This window comes from Procambarus clarkii, chromosome 1 (genome assembly GCF_040958095.1).
Source record: "Procambarus clarkii isolate CNS0578487 chromosome 1, FALCON_Pclarkii_2.0, whole genome shotgun sequence".
Lineage (NCBI taxonomy): Eukaryota > Metazoa > Arthropoda > Malacostraca > Decapoda > Cambaridae > Procambarus > Procambarus clarkii.
Genome location: NC_091150.1, coordinates 18,117,504 through 18,137,590, shown reverse-complemented (window position 1 = coordinate 18,137,590; position 20,087 = coordinate 18,117,504). Strand labels below are relative to the sequence as shown.

General features: G+C 52.0%; 1 protein-coding gene across 6 annotated transcripts in view; it reads left to right on the top strand.

Moving 5' to 3' along the window:
- EndoA (SH3 domain containing GRB2 like, endophilin-A) overlaps positions 1–20,087 on the top strand; it is a 181,463-nt gene that overhangs the window by 19,250 nt on the left and 142,126 nt on the right. For all 6 annotated transcript variants that reach the window (XM_069313639.1, XM_045733503.2, XM_069318296.1 and 3 more), the window contains exon 2: positions 5,870–6,086. In XM_069313639.1, the coding sequence (XP_069169740.1) occupies positions 5,870–6,086 (217 nt within the window). The remainder of the gene's footprint in view (positions 1–5,869; positions 6,087–20,087) is intronic.

Below are 20,087 nucleotides of genomic sequence, written 5' to 3'. Positions count from 1 at the left end.
AGTGTTTCTACAGGACTACTATGTAGTGAGGAAAGAGAGAGAAGGGAGAGGAGGTGGTGTAGCTTTGCTGATAAAAAATGGTTGAAGTTTTGAAGAGATGGTTAATCAGAGCTGTGAAGGTTCCAATGACTACATATCAGGCACCATAGCAACTGGAGGACAGAAAATTATAGTCGTAGTCATATATAACCCCCCACCGAACGACAGAAGACCCAGACAGGAATATGATAGAAAGAACATTGCAACTAGGGAGCCGGTCGGCCGAGCAGACAGCATGCTGGATTTGTGATCCTGTGGTCCTGGGTTCGATCCCAGGCGCCGGCGAGAAACAATGGGCAGAGTTTCTTTCACCCTATGCCCCTGTTACCTAGCAGTAAAATAGGTACCTGGGTGTTAGCTGTCACGGGCTGCTTCCTGGGGGTGGAGGCCTGGTCGAGGACCGGGCCGCGGGGACACTAAAAGCCCCGAAATCATCTCAAGATAACCTCAAGATAACCACAATCAATATAATAGAGAGAGCAGCTTCTGTGGCTAGCAGGAACGGATCCAGACTACTAATCATGGGAGTTTTCAACCATGGGAAGATAGATTGGGGGAACAGAGACCCACATGGAGGACCAGACACATGGAGAGCTAAGCTGCTGGACGTGGCAACAAGAATCTTTCTAAGTCAACACGTCAAGGGACCGAAAAGAATGAGAGGATGAACCAGCTTACCTTGATCTGATATTAACCCTAAATGAGTCGGATATAAGGGAAGTTAAGTTGGAAGCCCCCTTGGGAATGAGTGATCATAGTGTATTGAGCTTTGAGTACCTGGTTGAGCTAGGAATTATCTCTCCCAAAAAAGAACTCGGAAACAAAGGGCTGGCGGACCGAAAGGGAAGCTATGAGGAGATGAATAAATTCCTAAGGGATATACCATGGGACACAGAACTCAGAACCAAGTCCGTACAAGACATGATGAACTATGTCACCCAAAAGTGTCAGGAGGCTGTAAGCAGGTTTGTCCCAGCCCGACTGGAAAAACACAGAGAAGCAAAGGAAGAATCCGTGGTTTAATAGGGAATGTATGAAAGCAAAGGAGCTGAACAAAAGGGCATGGAGGAACTTCCGTAATAACAGAACACCAGAAAGTAGAGAGAGATAAGAGAAGAGACCCCCTCTTGATGGCCCTGATGGTGGTAGGCTGGCCCTGAGGGTGGTAGGCTGGCCCTGATGGTGGTAGGCTGGCCCTGAGGGTGGTAGGCTGGCCCTGAGGGTGGTAGGCTGGCCCTGAGGGTGGTAGGCTGGCCCTGATGGTGGTAGGCTGGCCCTGATGGTGGTAGGCTGGCCCTAAGGGTGGTAGGCTGGCCCTGAGGGTGGTAGGCTGGCCCTGAGGGTGGTAGGCTGGCCCTGATGGTGGTAGGCTGGCCCTGAGGGTGGTAGGCTGGCCCTGAGGGTGGTAGGCTGGCCCTGAGGGTGGTAGGCTGGCCCTGAGGGTGGTAGGCTGGCCCTGATGGTGGTAGGCTGGCCCTGAGGGTGGTAGGCTGGCCCTGATGGTGGTAGGCTGGCCCTGAGGGTGGTAGGCTGGCCCTGAGGGTGGTAGGCTGGCCCTGAGGGTGGTAGGCTGGCCCTGAGGGTGGTAGGCTGGCCCTGATGGTGGTAGGCTGGCCCTGAGGGTGGTAGGCTGGCCCTGAGGGTGGTAGGCTGGCCCTGAGGGTGGTAGGCTGGCCCTGAGGGTGGTAGGCTGGCCCTGAGGGTGGTAGGCTGGCCCTGAGGGTGGTAGGCTGGCCCTGAGGGTGGTAGGCTGGCCCTGAGGGTGGTAGGCTGGCCCTGAGGGTGGTAGGCTGGCCCTGAGGGTGGTAGGCTGGCCCTGAGGGTGGTAGGCTGGCCCTGAGGGTGGTAGGCTGGCCCTGAGGGTGGTAGGCTGGCCCTGAGGGTGGTAGGCTGGCCCTGAGGGTGGTAGGCTGGCCCTGAGGGTGGTAGGCTGGCCCTGAGGGTGGTAGGCTGGCCCTGAGGGTGGAAGGCTGGCCCTGAGGGTGGTAGGCTGGCCCTGAGGGTGGTAGGCTGGCCCTGAGGGTGGTAGGCTGGCCCTGAGGGTGGTAGGCTGGCCCTGAGGGTGGTAGGCTGGCCCTGAGGGTGGTAGGCTGGCCCTGAGGGTGGTAGGCTGGCCCTGAGGGTGGTAGGCTGGCCCTGAGGGTGGTAGGCTGGCCCTGAGGGTGATATGAGAAGAGAAGCTAAGAAAAGGTATGAAATTGATATGGCTAATAAAGCCAAGACCCAACTAAAGCTACTACACAGTCACATCAGGAAGAAAACAACAATGAAGGAACAGGTGATGGACCTTAGAATGGGTGAGGACAGGTACACAGAGAATGACAAAGAGGTGTGTGAAGAACTCAACAAAAGGTTTCAGGAGGTCTTTACAATAGAAGAAGGAGAGGTCACGGCGCTAGGAGAAAGGGAGGTCAACCAGGCGACATTGGAAGGGTTCGAAATTACAAGAGATGAGGTCAAGAGGCACCTATTGGAGCTGGACGTGAGAATGGCCGTTGGGCCATTCTAGTTGTGCTCACCTAGTTGTGCTTGCGGGGGTTGAGCTTTCGCTCTTTGGTCCCGCCTCTCAACCGTTAATCAACAGGTGTACAGGTTCCTGAGCCTATTGGGCTCTATCATATCTACACTTGAAACTGTGTATGGAGTCAGCCTCCCCCACATCACTTCCTAATGCATTCCATTTGTAAACCACTCTGACATTAAAAAAGTTCTTTTTAATATCTCTGTGGCTCATTTGGGCACTCAGTTTCCACCTGTGTCCCCTTGTGCGTGTTCCCCTTGTGTTAAATTACCTGTCTTTATCAACCCTGTCGATTCCCTTGAGAATCTTGAATGTGGTGATCATGTCCCCCCCTAACTCTTCTGTCTTCCAATGAAGTGAGGTTTAATTCCCGTAGTCTCTCCTCGTAGCTCATACCTCTCAGCTCGGGTGCTAGTCTGGTGGCAAACCTTTCAACCTTTTCCAGTTTAGTCTTAAGCTTGACTAGATATGGACTCCATGCTGCAGCCGCATACTCCAGGATTGGTCTGACATATGTGGTATATAATGTTCTGAAAGATTCCTTACACAAGTTTCTAAAGGTCGTTCTTATGTTAGCCAACCTGGCATATGCTGCTGATGTTATCCTCTTGATATGAGCTTCAGGGGACAGGTCTGGCGTGATATCAACCCCCAGGTCTTTCTCTCTCTCTGACTCTTAAAGTATCTCATCTCCCAAATGATACCTTGTATTTGGTCTCCTGCTTCCTACCCCTATCTTCATTACATTACATTTGCTTGGGTTAAACTTTAACAACCATTTGTTCGACCATTCCTGCAGCTTGTCCAGGTCTTCTTGAAGCCTCAAGCTGTCCTCCTCTGTCTTAATCCTCCTCATAATTTTGGCGTCGTCAGCAAACATTGAGAGGAATGAGTCTATACCCTCTGGGAGATCATTTACGTATATCAGAAACAGGATAGGTCCAAGCACAGAGCCCTGTGGGACTCCACTGGTGACTGCACGCCAGTCTGAGGTCTCACCCCTCACTGTAACTCTCTGCTTCCTATTGTTTAGGTACTCCCTTATCCACTGGAGCGCCCTACCAGTTACTCCTGCCTGTTTCTCCAGCTTATGCATCAACCTTTATGGGGTACTGTGTCAAAGGCTTTCCGACAGTCCAGAAAAATGCAGTCCGCCCATCCTTCTCTTTCTTGCTTAATCTTTGTCACCTGATTGTAGAATTCTATCAAGCCTGTAAGGCAAGATTTACCTTCCCTGAACCCATATTGATGGGTTGTCACGAAGTCTCTTCTCTCCAGATGTGTTACCAGGTTTTTTCTCACAATCTTCTCCATCACCTTGCATGGTATACAAGTTAAGGACACTGGCCTGTAGTTCAGTGCCTCTTGTCTGTCACCCTTTTTGTATATTGGTACTACATTAGCAGTCTTCCATAATTCTGGTAGGTCTCCCGTTTCCAGTGACCTACTATACACTATGGAGAGTGGTAAGCAAAGTGCTCCTGCACACTCTTTCAATACCCATGGTGAGATTCCGTCCGGCCCAACAGCTTTTCTCACATCCAGCTCCAATAATTGCTTCTTGACCTCATCTCTTGTAATTTCGTACCTTTCCAAGGTCACCTGGTTTGCTGTCACCTCTCCTAGCGCCGTGACTTCTCCCAATTCTATTGTAAAGACCTCCTGAAACTTTTTGTTGAGTTCTTCACACACCTCTTTGTCATTCTCTGTGTGCCTGTCCTCACCCACCCTAAGTTTCATCACCTGTTCCTTCACTGTTGTCTTCCTCCTAATGTGACTGTGTAGTAGCTTTGATTCGGTCTTGACTTTATTAGCTATATCATTTTCATACCTTTTCTCAGCTGCTCTTCTCACACTAACATACTCATTCCTGGTTCTCTGGTATCTCTCTCTCTCTACTTTCTGGTGTTCTGTTATTACGGAAGTTCCTCCATGCCCTTTTGTTCAGCTCCTTTGCTTTCATACATTCCCTATTAAACCACGGATTCTTCTTTTGCTTCTCTGTTTTTTTCCTGTCGGGCTGGGACAAACCTGCTTACAGCCTCCTGACACTTTTGGGTGACATAGTCCATCATGTCTTGTACGGACTTGGTTCCGAGTTCTGTGTCCCATGGTATATCCCATAGGAATTTATTCATCTCCTCAAAGTTTCCCTTTCGGTACGCCAGCCCTTTGTTTCCCAGTTCTTTTTTGGGGGTGATAATTCCTAGCTCAACCAGGTACTCAAAGCTCAATACACTATGATCACTCATTCCCAGAGGGGCTTCAAACTTAACTTCCCTTATATCCGACTCATTTAGGGTAAATATCAGATCAAGCAAGGCTGGTTCATCCCCTCCTCTCATTCTTGTCGGTCCCTTGATGTGTTGACTTAGAAAGTGTCTTGTTGCCACGTCCAGCAGCTTAGCTCTCCATGTGTCTGGGCCTCCATGTGGATCTCTGTTCCCCCAATCTATTTTCCCGTGGTTGAAGTCTCCCATGATTAGTAGTCTGGATCCGTTCCTGCTAGCCACAGAAGCTGCTCTCTCTATTATATTGATGGTGTGCGTGTGCGTGTGCGTGTGCGTGTGCGTGTGCGTGTGTGTGTGCGTGTGCGTGTGCGTGTGCGTGTGTGTGTGTGTGTGTGTGTGTGTGTGTGTGTGTGTGTGTAAGAGAATAAATAGTAGCACGCAAGCACAACTAGGTGAGTACTCACACATCTGTATCTATAAATTAAAATGCGTGTGCGAGGCTGGACGGTCAGATGCTAAGGGCTTGCTTCACCAAATTTGTCCCAATAATTACATTTGGGATAATTGCCCAACATGGACACCAAACAAGAGTGCCACGAGACATGGTGCCAGACGCACCCCCATGGAATATCTCGCAATACCATTATGACCCGAGTCTGAATTATTAATTGTTCATAGTGTACAACTTAACGTGCTGATCATGACAAAAAATAACGAAAAAGTCTATCATATGTTTTCTGTATATAATTATTAGTATTAATACGGTACTGAGAGAGAGAGAGAGAGAGAGAGAGAGAGAGAGAGAGAGAGAGAGAGAGAGAGAGAGAGAGAGAGAGAGAGTGAGTGAGTGAGTGGGGGAGATACTAGACAAAAACACACACACACACACACACACACACACACACACACACACACACACACACACACACACACACACACACACACACACACAGGCCTACATTAAGCTGAACAATATGCAAATACCATTGCTGTAGTGGCTAGTAGAGTTCATCAGTAGCAAGTGCAAAGTGACGAAGCATGCGTCTAATGTTCACTAACCCGGATGTATATGTTACAGAAAACGGACATCATGTGCGAGCTGGTGGAAGACTTACAGCTCAAGACGAAGGAGTTCCTCCACCCGAACCCGGCGTCGCGGGCCAAGATGTCGGCGGTGAAGGGCATAGGCAAGTTATCAGGGCAGGCCAAGGCCTCCACCTACCCCCAGCCCGAGGGCGTCCTCGGCGAGGCCATGGTCTCTTACGGCAAGAGACTCGGAGAAGATAATCCCTATGGTAAGTACTGTGGCTCTTGTGTTGATGGGGTGCTGGGATGTCTGGGGTGTGTTGCTGGGGTGCTGGGAGGTCTTGGGTGTGTTGCTGGGGTGCTGGGATGTCTGGGGTGTGTTGCTGGGGTGTCTGGGGTGTGTTGCTGGGGTGCTGGGAGGTCTGGGGTGTGTTGCTGGGGTGGTGGGAGGTCTGGGGTGTGTTGCTGGGGTGCTGGGAGGTCTGGGGTGTGTTGCTGGGGTGCTGGGAGGTCTGGGGTGTGTTGCTGGGGTGCTGGGAGGTCTGGGTGTGTTGTTGGGGTGCTGGGAGGTCTGGGGTGTGTTGCTGGGGTGCTGGGAGGTCTGGGGTGTGTTGCTGGGAGGTCAGGGGTCAGAGTAATATGGCACCTTGTGTCAGGGGTCAGAGTAATATGGCACCTTGTGTCAGGGGTCAGAGTATTATGGCACCTTGTGTCAGGGGTCAAAGGTCATGAACCAAGGGCCCGGTTACCCTCCAACACTCACCGTCTTAAAGGTTAATGGTAGTTTTATAGCGAGAGCAGCAGGTGTTAACCAGGATCAATATCCCAGCGGCCCGGTCTCTTGTCTCAGTTGCTACTTGGTCTGGTCTGGTCAACTAGGCTGTTAGGCGCTGCCATACAAGCTGTGGTTCACTTGTTGCCATACAAGCTGTGGTTCACTTGTCAGTGTTGCCATACAAGCTGTGGTTACCTTGTCAGTGTTGCCATACAAGCTGTGGTTCACTTGTCAGTGTTGCCATACAAGCTGTGGTTCACTTGTCAGTGTTGCCATACAAGCTGTGGTTCACTTGTCAGTGTTGCCATACAAGCTGTGGTTCACTTGTTGCCATACAAGCTGTGGTTCACTTGTCAGTGTTGCCATACAAGCTGTGGTTCACTTGTTACCATACAAGCTGTGGTTCACTTGTTGCCATATAAGCTGTGGTTCACTTGTTGCCATACAAGCTGTGGTTCACTTGTTGCCATACAAGCTGTGGTTCACTTGTTGCCATACAAGCTGTGGTTCACTTGTTGCCATACAAGCTGTGGTTCACTTGTTGCCATACAAGCTGTGGTTCACTTGTTGCCATACAAGCTGTGGCTCACTTGTTGCCATACAAGCTGTGGCTCACTTGTCAGTGTTGCCATACAAGCTGTAGTTCACTTGTTGCCATACAAGCTGTGGTTCACTTGTTGCCATACAAGCTGTTGTTCACTTGTTGCCATACAAGCTGTGGTTCACTTGTTGCCATACAAGCTGTTGTTCACTTGTTGCCATACAAGCTGTGGTTCACTTGTTGCCATACAAGCTGTGGTTCACTTGTCAGTGTTGCCATACAAGCTGTGGTTCACTTGTTGCCATACAAGCTGTTGTTCACTTGTTGCCATACAAGCTGTGGTTCACTTGTTGCCATACAAGCTGTGGTTCACTTGTCAGTGTTGCCATACAATCTGTGGTTCACTTGTCAGTGTTGCCATACAAGCTGTGGTTCACTTGTTGCCATACAAGCTGTGGTTTACTTGTTGCCATACAAGCTGTGGTTCACTTGTTGCCATACAAGCTGTGGCTCACTTGTTGCCATACAAGCTGTGGCTCACTTGTTGCCATACAAGCTGTGGCTCACTTGTCAGTGTTGCCATACAAGCTGTGGTTCACTTGTTGCCATACAAGCTGTGGTTCACTTGTTGCCATACAAGCTGTGGTTCACTTGTTGCCATACAAGCTGTGGTTCACTTGTCAGTGTTGCCATACAAGCTGTGGTTCACTTGTTGCCATACGAGCTGTGGTTCACTTGTTGCCATACGAGCTGTGGTTCACTTGTTGCCATACAAGCTGTGGTTCACTTGTCAGTGTTGCCATACAAGCTGTGGTTCACTTGTTGCCATACGAGCTGTGGTTCACTTGTTGCCATACAAGCTGTGGTTCACTTGTATTATAGACTGTGGGTTGGTTGGTGTTGTCGTCGTTGATCCTTCTCTACGGACAACCCAACCCACAACTCGGTAGAGTGCTTATACTAGGAGATCACCCTTGGCGCTTCTGGCTCTTGGAGAGGGGCTCAACGTTTCACGTTTAGGGGATGCGGCTCCAACACTTAGCCTCGTTGTCATGTGCACACACCCACTCGAGCCGCTGTGACTCCCCCACTCTCTCCTTATGAGATATGATCTCCTCAATCCCCTATGACTTACTAGTATTACCTCCTACCCTGTCCACGGCAGTGGTTCTTGGTTCTCTCTCTCTCTCTCTCCTTCTTTACTACCTCCTGGGAAGCCTCACTAGGACAAGGGCAAACACCAGCAAATTGTGACACGTTTACTGGACAAAGCACATACACGATACATACACACATATAATAATAATGAATCCTATACTCTATAATATCACAATCAGGTTGCACTCCAACACCATCAGAACTCTATTATCAGCTTATCAAGTGGTATCCTATCTCCTGGTTCACCACCTGATACTATCAACCTCCTCAAGTTGATCAAGCCTACATACACTGTTGCACCATCAGCAAGATAACATATATATATAGAAAATCAGCATTTGAATGCAATAACATATACCAGTATAAATGTTCATTGATACTTCAGTATAAAAAACTCCTTGACATAAGAATGCCAACAGTCACTCACCTCTCACTGCGTCTTGCACGCTAATGACAACCAAACACTATCAACTCCCTATAAGTAATCCACCAGAACTTCCCCTTCCACCTCTGGAAGTTCACTACCCTAATATCCTTAGGTTCTTCCGGGCTTCACTGCCAGGATCCTCTGCAGCTCCTCCAGGCTGCTATCATGAAGTTTCCTTGAGCAACTACGGTGCTTCACCCTTCTGCTAGGGTCCTCCACAGCTCTCTTGGCTGCTACACCATGAAGTTTCCCCGAGCAACTATGGTGCATCTCCACCTCTACAGAAGCACGTGACACTCCTCTTCACTGCTGCTTCTCCTCACAGCTCGAGGTCCTCTGCTCCACTACCTTGGAGTCTCATCAGCTACTTCATCTGCTGGCTTCGAAGTTCTCAGCAACGTCTTCCCCAAAAGACAAACCTGCAACCCATCGACACTCCAATAAAATGTTCCCCTTTAACACATAAACAAAAATAACCACACAATATGCTTGCCTCAAACCTCTATCTGTTCTCTACATACAGTGAGAGTGGACTCCCCTGTTTTGGGCGGGTCCATACTCCACCTCGCCTGGCGGCGGTCCTCACTCGCTGGGAGGGTCTTCCTCCATCAAGAGCCAGGCTCCCTCAGTCGTCCGCCAGCGCTCAGAGGGGGCGGACGTCGCTCCGTGCTCCTCCCTCTTCACTCTCCTATTTCAGGCTTTCTGCCTTATTAAAACATGTCTAACTTATAAATAAACATTGCTACCGTCGCTGGGCACACGACCAACTACAAGTGATCACTATGAACTGGCGTATATCGTGCTTACCACAGATTAACTGATCGAGGGCGCTTTTCCTCTGACGGCGTCTGGTCAGGGCGCTCCACACAGCCCACGAAAATGCCTCTGAGTAGCTTATTAAACTCTGCTCGTCGACCAGGACTTGATACCACAACGTTCCCAGCTCGGTTCCACAGCTGGCACGTCTACACACTTCTCTTCTCTTCGAGATATATCACTAGGGGTTCCCTTCTGGCGGGAGCTCAAATGGAGCGCGGCTTCCCCCTGCGATGTCTGGCACTCAAGTGAGGTCAAGGTCCTCCGGAAGCGAGCCTCACGCCTCCAGCAAAATGTCCACATCTCCTCGCCAGTCATTTATCTGTTTTCTTCTTCATTGCCCATGATCTCAAACTGTTATACATATCCAAGCAACTATTTTACATATGCGTTATCACTTCAATATTCGCTAGACCTTCTAATCAGGTCAGGCTTGACGAATAACTCTCAAGGAGGGAGACTCGTTTCTCCTGTAGGCTGAGATCATAACACTTGTTGCCATACAAGCTGTGGTTCACTTGTTGCCATACGAGCTGTGGTTCACTTGTTGCCATACAAGCTGTGCTTCACTTGTCAGTGTTGCCATAAAAGCTGTGCTTCACTTGTTGCCATACAAGCTGTGGTTCACTTGTTGCCATACAAGCTGTGCTTCACTTGTCAGTGTTGCCATACAAGCTGTGGTTCACTTGTTGCCATACAAGCTGTGGTTTACTTGTTGCCATACAAGCTGTGCTTCACTTGTAAGTGTTGCCATACAAGCTGGGCTTCACTTGTCAGTGTTGCCATGCAAGCTGTGGTTCACTTGTCAGTGTTGCCATACAAGCTGCGGTTCACTTGTCAGTGTTGCCATGCAAGCTGTGGTTCACTTGTCAGTGTTGCCATGCAAGCTGCGGTTCACTTGTCAGTGTTGCCATACAAGCTGTGGTTCACTTGTCAGTGTTGCCATACAAGCTGTGGTTCACTTGTCAGTGTTGCCATACAAGCTGTGCTTCACTTTTCAGCGTTGCCATACAAGCTGTGGTTCACTTGTCAGTGTTGCCATGCAAGCTGTGGTTCACGGGGGGGGGGGGGGGGAAGATGGGGTTGAGACCAGTCTACGGCTCTGCCCACCCGTGTTTGACTTCCACCCCCCACCTCCCTGCCCCTCACCCACCCCGTGTTTGACTTCCACCCCCTACCTCCCTGCTCCCCACCCACCCCGTGTTTGACTTCCACCCCCCACCTCCCTGCACCCCACCCACCCCGTGTTTGACTTCCACCCCCCCCCACCTCCCTGCCCCCCACCCACCCCGTGTTTGACTTCCACCCCCATCTCCCTGCCCCCCACCCACCCCGTGTTAGACTTCCACCCCCCACCTCCCTGCCCCCCACCCACCCCGTGTTTGACTTCCACCCCGCACCTCCCTGCCCCCCACCCACCCCGTGTTTGACTTCCACCTCCCTGCCCCCCACATACCCTGTGTTTGACTTCCACCCCCACCTCCCTGCCCCCCACCCACCCGGTGTTTGACTTACACCCCCCATCTCCCTGCCCCCCACCCACCCCGTGTTTGACTTCCACCCCCCACCTTCCTGCCCTTCACCCACCCCGTGTTTGACTTCCACTTCCCTGCCCCCCACCCACCCTGTGTTTGACTTCCACCCCCCACCTCCCTACCCCCCACCCACCCCGTGTTTGACTTCCACCCTCCACCTCCCTGCCCCCACCCACCCCGTGTTTGACTTCCACCCCCACCTCCCTGCCCCCCACCCACCCCGTGTTTGACTTCCACCCCCCACCTCCATGCCCCCCACCCACCCGGTGTTTGACTTCCACCTCCCTTCCCTCCACCCACCCGGCGTTTGACTTCCACCCCTCACCTCCCTGCCCCCCACCCACCCTGTGTTTGACTTCCACCCCCACCTCCCTGCCCCCCACCCGGTGTTTTACTTCCACCCCTCACCTCCCTGCCCCCTACCCACCCGGTGTTTGACTTCCACCCCCACCTCCCTGCCCCCCACCCACCCGGTGGTTGACTTCCACCCCCACCTACCTGGTGTTTGACTTCCACCCCTAACCTCCCTGCTCCCTACCCACCCGGTGTTTGACCTCCACCCCCACCTCCCTGCCCTCCACCCACCCCGTGTTTGACTTCCACCCCACCCACCTGGTGTTTGACTTCCACCCCTAACCTCCCTGCTCCCTACCCACCCGGTGTTTGACCTCCACCCCCACCTCCCTGCCCTCCACCCACCCCGTGTTTGACTTCCACCCCCCATCTCCCTGCCCCCCACCCACCCCGTGTTTGACTTCCACCCCCACCTCCCTGCCCCCCACCCACCCCGTGTTTGACTTCCACCTCCCTGGCCCCCCCCCACCCACCCCGTGTTTGACTTCCACCTCCCTGCCCCCCACCCACCCCGTGTTTGACTTCCACGTCCTTGCCCCCACCCACCCGGTGTTTGACTTCCACCACCACCTCCCTTCCTCCCACCCACCCGGTGTTTGACTTCCACCTGCCTGCCCCCCACCCACCCGGTGTTTGACTTCCAATCCCACCTCCCTGCCCCCCACCCACCTCGTGTTTGACTTCCACCTCCCTGCCCCCCACCCACCCGGTGTTTGACTTCCACCCCCACCTCCTTGCCCCCCCCCCACCCTGTGCTTGATTTCCACCAACCTCCCTGCCTACCATCCCGTGTTTGACTTCCACCCACCTCCACCACCCCCGTGGTGGACTTCCACCCACCTCCCTGCTCCACCACCGTGTTTGACTTCCACCCACCTCCCTGCTCCACCCCCGTGTTTGACTTCCACCCACCTCCCTGCTCCACCCCCGTGTTTGACTTCCACCCACCTCCTACAGTAAGCCTTACCCTACTAGTTTACCCTGGAACACCACCCGCCAACCTATTTACAACCAGGTACCCAATTACTGCTGGGAGAACAGTTGGGAAATGGGGCCTGGTCAATCCTCCCTGGGGGATGGAACCCTGGCGACATAACTGGCCGAGGCGCGCCTCGAACGCTCTACCACTATATATGCGAGACTGGGATCATTCCTCGCCTCCCAGACTGGCATGTGAGGAAATATTGATTTAGCGTAAGAGCAGCAGGACTGTGGTATGAGCCGGAGGAGGAGGTCGTATGAGCCGGAGGAGGAGGTCGTATGAGCCAGAGGAGGAGGAGGTCGTATGAGCCAGAGGAGGAGGAGGAGGTCGTATGAGCCAGAGGAGGAGGAGGTCGTATGAGCCAGAGGAGGAGAAGGTCGTATGAGCCAGAGGAGGAGGTCGTATGAGCCAGAGGAGGAGGAGGTCGTATGAGCCAGAGGAGGAGGAGGTCGTATGAGCCAGAGGAGGAGGAGGTCGTATGAGCCAGAGGAGGAGGAGGTCGTATGAGCCAGAGGAGGTATGTGGTATGAGCCGGAGGAGGAGGTCGTATGAGCCAGAGGAGGAGGAGGTCGTATGAGCCAGAGGAGGAGGTCGTATGAGCCAGAGGAGGAGGTCGTATGAGCCAGAGGAGGAGGTCGTATGAGCCAGAGGAGGAGGAGGTCGTATGAGCCAGAGGAGGAGGAGGTCGTATGAGCCAGAGGAGGAGGAGGTCGTATGAGCCAGAGGAGGTGGTCGTATGAGCCGAAGGAGGAGGTCGTATGAGCCAGAGCAGGAGGTCCCATGAGCCGGAGGATGAGGTCGTATGAGCCAGAGGAGGATGAGGTCGTATGAGCCAGAGGAGGAGGAGGTCGTATGAGCCAGATGAGGAGGTCGTATGAGCCAGGAGGAGGTCGTATGAGCCAGAGGAGGAGGAGGTCGTATGAGCCAGAGGAGGAGGTCGTATGAGCCAGAGGAGGAGGAGGTCGTATGAGCCAGAGGAGGAGGAGGTCGTATGAGCCGGAGGAGGAGGTCGTATGAGCCGGAGGAGGAGGAGGTCGTATGAGCCAGTGGAGGAGGAGGTCGTATGAGCCGGAGGAGGAGGTCGTAGAAGCCAACTCTCCATTTACAGTTTCAAAGGCAATTTACAGTTTTGTTGGCGTGGTGAATCCTGGCTATCTCACCCATCTTGACTCGTGTATCCTAGCTCAGGCTACCATGTATCACCCATCTTGACTCGTGTATCCTAGCTCAGGCTACCATGTATCACCCATCTTGACTCGTGTATCCTAGCTCAGGCTACCATGTATCACCCATCTTGACTCGTGTATCCTAGCTCAGGCTACCATGTATCACCCATCTTGACCCGTGTATCCTAGCTCAGGCTACCATGTATCACCCATCTTGACCCGTGTATCCTAGCTCAGGCTACCATGTGTCACCCATCTTGACCCGTGTATCCTAGCTCAGGCTACCATGTATCACCCATCTTGACCCGTGTATCCTAGCTCAGGCTACCATCTATCACCCATCTTGACCCGTGTATCCTAGCTCAGGCTACCATGTATCACCCATCTTGACCCGTGTATCATAGCTCAGGCTACCATGTATCACCCATCTTGACCCGTGTAGCTCAGGCTACCATGTATCACCCATCTTGACCCGTGTATCATAGCTCAGGCTACCATGTATCACCCATCTTGACCCGTGTATCATAGCTCAGGCTACCATGTGTCACCCATCTTGACCCGTGTAGCTCAGGCTACTATGTATCGCCCATCTTGACCCGTGTATCCTAGCTCAGGCTACCATGTATCACCCATCTTGACCCGTGTATCCTACCTCAGGCTACCATGTATCATCCATCTTGACCCGTGTATCCTAGCTCAGGCTACCATGTGTCACCTATCTTGACCCGTGTATCATAGCTCAGGCTACCATGTGTCACCCATCTTGACCCGTGTATCCTTGCTCAGGCTACCATGTGTCACCCATCTTGACCCGTGTATCCTAGCTCAGGCTACCATGTGTCACTCATCTTGACCCGTGTATCCTAGCTCAGGCTACCATGTGTCACCCATCTTGACCCGTGTATCCTAGCTCAGGCTACCATGTATCACCCATCATGACCCGTGTATCCTAGCTCAGGCTACCATGTATCACCCATCTTGACCCGTGTATCCTAGCTCAGGCTACCATGTATCACCCATCTTGACCCGTGTATCCTAGCTCAGGCTACCATGTATCACCCATCTTGACCCGTGTATCCTTGCTCAGGCTACCATGTATCACCCATCTTGCCCCGTGTAGCTCAGGCTACCATGTATCACCCATCTTGACCCGTGTATCCTAGCTCAGGCTACCATGTATCACCCATCTTGACCCGTGTATCCTTGCTCAGGCTACCATGTATCACCCATCTTGCCCCGTGTAGCTCAGGCTACCATGTATCACCCATCTTGCCCCGTGTAGCTCAGGCTACCATGTATCACCCATCTTGACCCGTGTATCCTAGCTCAGGCTACCATGTATCACCCATCTTGACCCGTGTATCCTAGCTCAGGCTACCATGTATCACCCATCTTGACCCGTGTAGCTCAGGCTACCATGTATCACCCATCTTGACCCGTGTATCCTAGCTCAGGCTACCATGTATCACCCATCTTGACCCGTGTATCATAGCTCAGGCTACCATGTATCACCCATCTTGACCCGTGTAGCTCAGGCTACCATGTATCACCCATCTTGACCCGTGTATCATAGCTCAGGCTACCATGTATCACCCATCTTGACCCGTGTAGCTCAGGCTACCATGTGTCACCCATCTTGACCCGTGTAGCTCAGGCTACCATGTATCACCCATCTTGACCCGTGTAGCTCAGGCTACCATGTATCACCCATCTTGACCCGTGTATCATAGCTCAGGCTACCATGTATCACCCATCTTGACCCGTGTAGCTCAGGCTACCATGTGTCACCCATCTTGACCCGTGTAGCTCAGGCTACCATGTATCACCCATCTTGCCCCGTATAGCTCAGGCTACCATGTATCACCCATCTTGGCCCGTGTAGCTCAGGCTACCATGTATCACCCATCTTGCCCCGTGTAGCTCAGGCTACCATGTATCACCCATCTTGCCCCGTGTAGCTCAGGCTACCATGTATCACCCATCTTGCCCCGTGTAGCTCAGGCTACCATGTATCACCCATCTTGACCCGTGTAGCTCAGGCTACCATGTATCACCCATCTTGCCCCAGGCTGAGGTCTGGAGGCCACCACCACCATTGTCTGGGCGGCAGCGTCACTGGCCTTACTCCGTGGAGTGGGTCCTGGGGAGTCGTGTGTGGGGTGGCACCAGAGTGGGCGGCACGGTGGCTGTGTGGGGGTGGGTTATGCCCGCCCGGGAAGTGGGCGGGGATAGGAGGAAGCCACCCCCCCACCACCACCTATCCCCTCCCCAGCTTTTAAAGTGGGGTTGTCCTCTTGCCTCGGCGCTCTCGTAGCAAACATCTTGAAGGTGGTGTGGTGGTTTGTGTGTGTGTGGCAGCTGCCACCACATCAATGGTGTGGTGGTTTGTGTGTGTGTGTGGGGCAGCTGCCACCACATCAATGGTGTGGTGGTTGTGTGTGTGTGGCAGCTGCCACCACATCAATGGTGTGGTGGTTGTGTGTGGGGCAGCTGCCACCACATCAATGGTGTGGTGGTTGTGTGTGGGGCAGCTGCCACCACATCAATGGTGTGGTGGTTGTGTGTGTGTGGGGCAGTTGCCACCACATCAATGGTGTGGTGGTTGTGTGTGTGTGTGGGGCAGCTGCCACCACATCAATGGTGTGGTGGTTGTGTGTGGGGGCAGCTGCCACCACATCAATGGTGTGGTGGTTGTGTGGGGGACAGCTGCCACCACATCAATGGTGTGGTGGTTGTGTGTGTGTGGGGCAGCTGCCACCACATCAATGATGCCATGCTGCTTGGCCCTACATGGTGCTACAGTCCACATCTTACTCCATACTCACATGTCAGAGGTAAATGTTCTCAAAAGATTCTCCCATTTTGCACCTGCTAGGTGATGTTTTAAGGGTTGATTATTGTTAATCTTCTTGTTTGATGAGCTGTTTACTTGGGAACATCAAATAACTTGGGAACCAAGCAAATATTGCGTCAGCCAGGAAAATGATAGGATGGATTATGAGAACTTTCAAATCCAGGGATCCCATCACAATGGTTGTACTCTTCAAGTCACTTGTATTGTCCCGTCTTGAGTACTGCTCAGTACTCACTTCCCCCTTCAGAGCAGGAGAGATTGCTGAAATAGAGGGAATACAGAGAACATATACGGCACCCATAGACGCGATAAAGCACCTAAATTATTGGGATCGTCTCAAAGCTCTCCAAATGTACTCAATAAAAGGAGACGAGAGAGATACCAAATAATATACATCTGGAAGATACTGGAGGGCAAAGTACCAAATCAACACAGTAAAATAACAACGTCCTGGAGTGAACGATATGGAAGAAAATGCAAAATAGAACCAGTGAAGAGCGAAGAGCAGAGGTGCCATAGGCACAATCAGAGAACACTGTATAAACATCAGAGGTCCGCGGTTGTTCAAAGTCCTCCCAGCTAGCATAAGAAATATTGCCGGAACAACAGTGGACATCTTCAAGAGAAAACTAGATTTTTTTCTTAAAGTGCCGGACCATCCAGGCTGTGGTGGGTATGTGGGCTTGTTGGCCGCTCCTAGCAACAGCCTGGTGGACCAAACTCTCACAAGTCGAGCCTGGCCTCGGGCCGGGCTTGGGGAGTAGAAGAACTCCCAGAACCCCATCAAGCAGGTATCAAGCAGGGACAGTTAAGCAAGTCCCAGCTGTGTCTGGGTACCAGGGACCGGACGAACTACCCAGCGGGTTTTCTTCCTATTGGGGGGTGTTGTACATGTTGGTGTGTTCACTCACAGGATGAGTGGCGCTGCCCAATACTGTCACTATGGCGGTGTGTCCACTCACAGGATGAGTGGTGCTGCCCAATACTGTCACTATGGCGGTGTGTCCACTCACAGGACGAGTGGTGCTGCCCAATACTGTCACTATGGCGTTGTGTCCACTCACAGGATGAGTGGCGCTGCCCAATACTGTCACTATGGCGGTGTCCACTCACAGGATGAGTGGCGCTGCCCAATACTGTCACTATGGCGGTGTGTCCACTCACAGGATGAGTGGTGCTGCCCAATACTGTCACTATGGCGGTGTGTCCACTCACAGGACGAGTGGTGCTGCCCAATACTGTCACTATGGCGGTGTGTCCACTCACAGGATGAGTGGCGCTGCCCAATACTGTCACTATGGCGGTGTGTCCACTCACAGGATGAGTGGCGCTGCCCAATACTGTCACTATGGCGGTGTCCACTCACAGGATGAGTGGCGCTGCCCAATATTGTCACTATGGCGGTGTGTCCACTCACAGGATGAGTGGTGCTGCCCAATACTGTCACTATGGCAGTGTGTCCACTCACAGGATGAGTGGCGCTGCCCAATACTGTCACTATGGCGGTGTGTCCACTCACAGGATGAGTGGCGCTGCCCAATACTGTCACTATGGTGGTGTGTCTACTCACAGGATGAGTGGCACTGCCCAGTACTGTCACTATGGCGGTGTGTCCACTCACAGGATGAGTGGCGCTGCCCAATACTGTCACTATGGCGGTGTGTCCACTCACAGGATGAGTGGTGCTGCCCAGTACTGTCACTATGGCGGTGTGTTCACTCACAGGATGAGTGGCGCTGCCCAGTAATGTCACTATGGTGGTGTGTCCACTCTCAGGATGAGTGGCGCTGCCCAATACTGTCACTATGGTGATGTGTCCACTCACAGGATGAGTGACAGTGCCCAGTAATGTCACTATGGCGGTGTTTCCACTCACAGGATGAGTGGCGCTGCCCAATACTGTCACTATGGCGGTGTTTCTACTCTCAGGATGAGTGGCGCTGCCCAATACTGTCACTATGGCGGTGTTTCCACTCACAGGATGAGTGGCGCTGCCCAATACTGTCACTATGGCGATGTGTCCACTCACAGGATGAGTGACGGTGCATAGTAATGTCACTATGGCGGTGTTTCCACTCACAGGATGAGTGGCGCTTATTATAGTCTGTGGGTTGGTTGGTGTTGTCGTCGTTGATCCTTCTCTATGGACAACCCAACCCACAACTCGGTAGAGTGCTTATACTAGGAGATCACCCTTGGCGCTTCTGGCTCTTGGAGAGGGGCTCAACGTCACACGTTTAGGGGATGCGGCTCCAACACTTAGCCTCGTTGTCACGTGCACACACCCACTCGAGCCGCTGTGACTCCCCACTCTCTCCTTATGAGATATGATCTCCTCAATCCCCTATGACTTACTAGTATTACCTCCTACCCTGTCCACAGCAGTGGTTCTTGGTTCTTTCTCTCTCTCTCTCCTTCTTTACTACCTCCTGGGAAGCCTCACTAGGACAAGGGCAAACACCGGCAAATTGGAATACATTTACTGGACAAAGCACATACACAATACATACACACATATAATAATAATGAATCCTATACTCTATACTATTACAATCAGGTTGCACTCCAACACCATCAGAACTCTATTATCAGTTTACCAAGTGGTATCCTATCTTCTGATTCACCACCTGATACTATCAACCTCCTCAAGTAGATCAAGTATACATACACTGTTGCACTATCAACAAGAGAAATATATATATATCTATAAATGTGTACAAAGAAAATCAGCATTTGAATGCAATAACATATATCTGTATAAATGTTCATTGATACACAACGATGATCAATCGATCACTCTATCAGTCCTCGAACACATACATCTGTAGGTAATCAAGCCTACGACTGCAACTCTAAACTTCAGAATAAATCACTCCTTGACATAAGAATGCAAACAACCACTCACCTCTCACTGCGCCTTGCACACTAATGACAACCAAACACTATCAACTCCCTACAAGTAATCCACCAGAACTTCCCTTCCACCTCTGGAAGTTCACTACCCTAATATCTTTAGGTTCTTCCGGGCTTCACTACCAGGATCCTCTGCAGCTCCTCCAGGCTGCTATCAAGAAGTTTCCTTGAGCAACTATGGTGCTTCGCCCTTCTGCTAGGGTCCTCCACAGCTCTCTTGGCTGCTATACCATGAAGTTCCCTCAAGCAACTATGGTGCTTCACCACCTCTACAGAAGCACGTGACACTCCTCTTCACTGCTTCTCCTCGCAGCTCGAGGTCCTCTGCTCCACTACCTTGGAGTCTCATCAACTACTTCATCTGTGCTGGCATCGAAGTTCTCAGCAACTTCTTCCCAAAGACAAACCTGCAACCCATCGACACTCCAATAAATTTGTTTCCCCTTCAACACATAAACAAAAATAATCACACAATATGTTTGCCTCAAATCTCTATCTGTTCTCTACATACAGTGAGAGTGGACTCACCCGTTTTGGGCGGGTCCATACTCCACCTCGCCTGGCGGCGGTCCTCACTCGCTGGGAGGGTCTTCCTCCGTCAGGAGCAGGGCTCCCTCAGTCGTCTGTCAGAGCTCAGAGGGGACGGACGTCGCTCCGTGCTCCTCCCTCTTCACTCTCCTATTTCAGGCTTTCTGCCTTATTAAAACATGTCTAACTTATAAATAAACATAGCTACTGTCGCTGGGCAC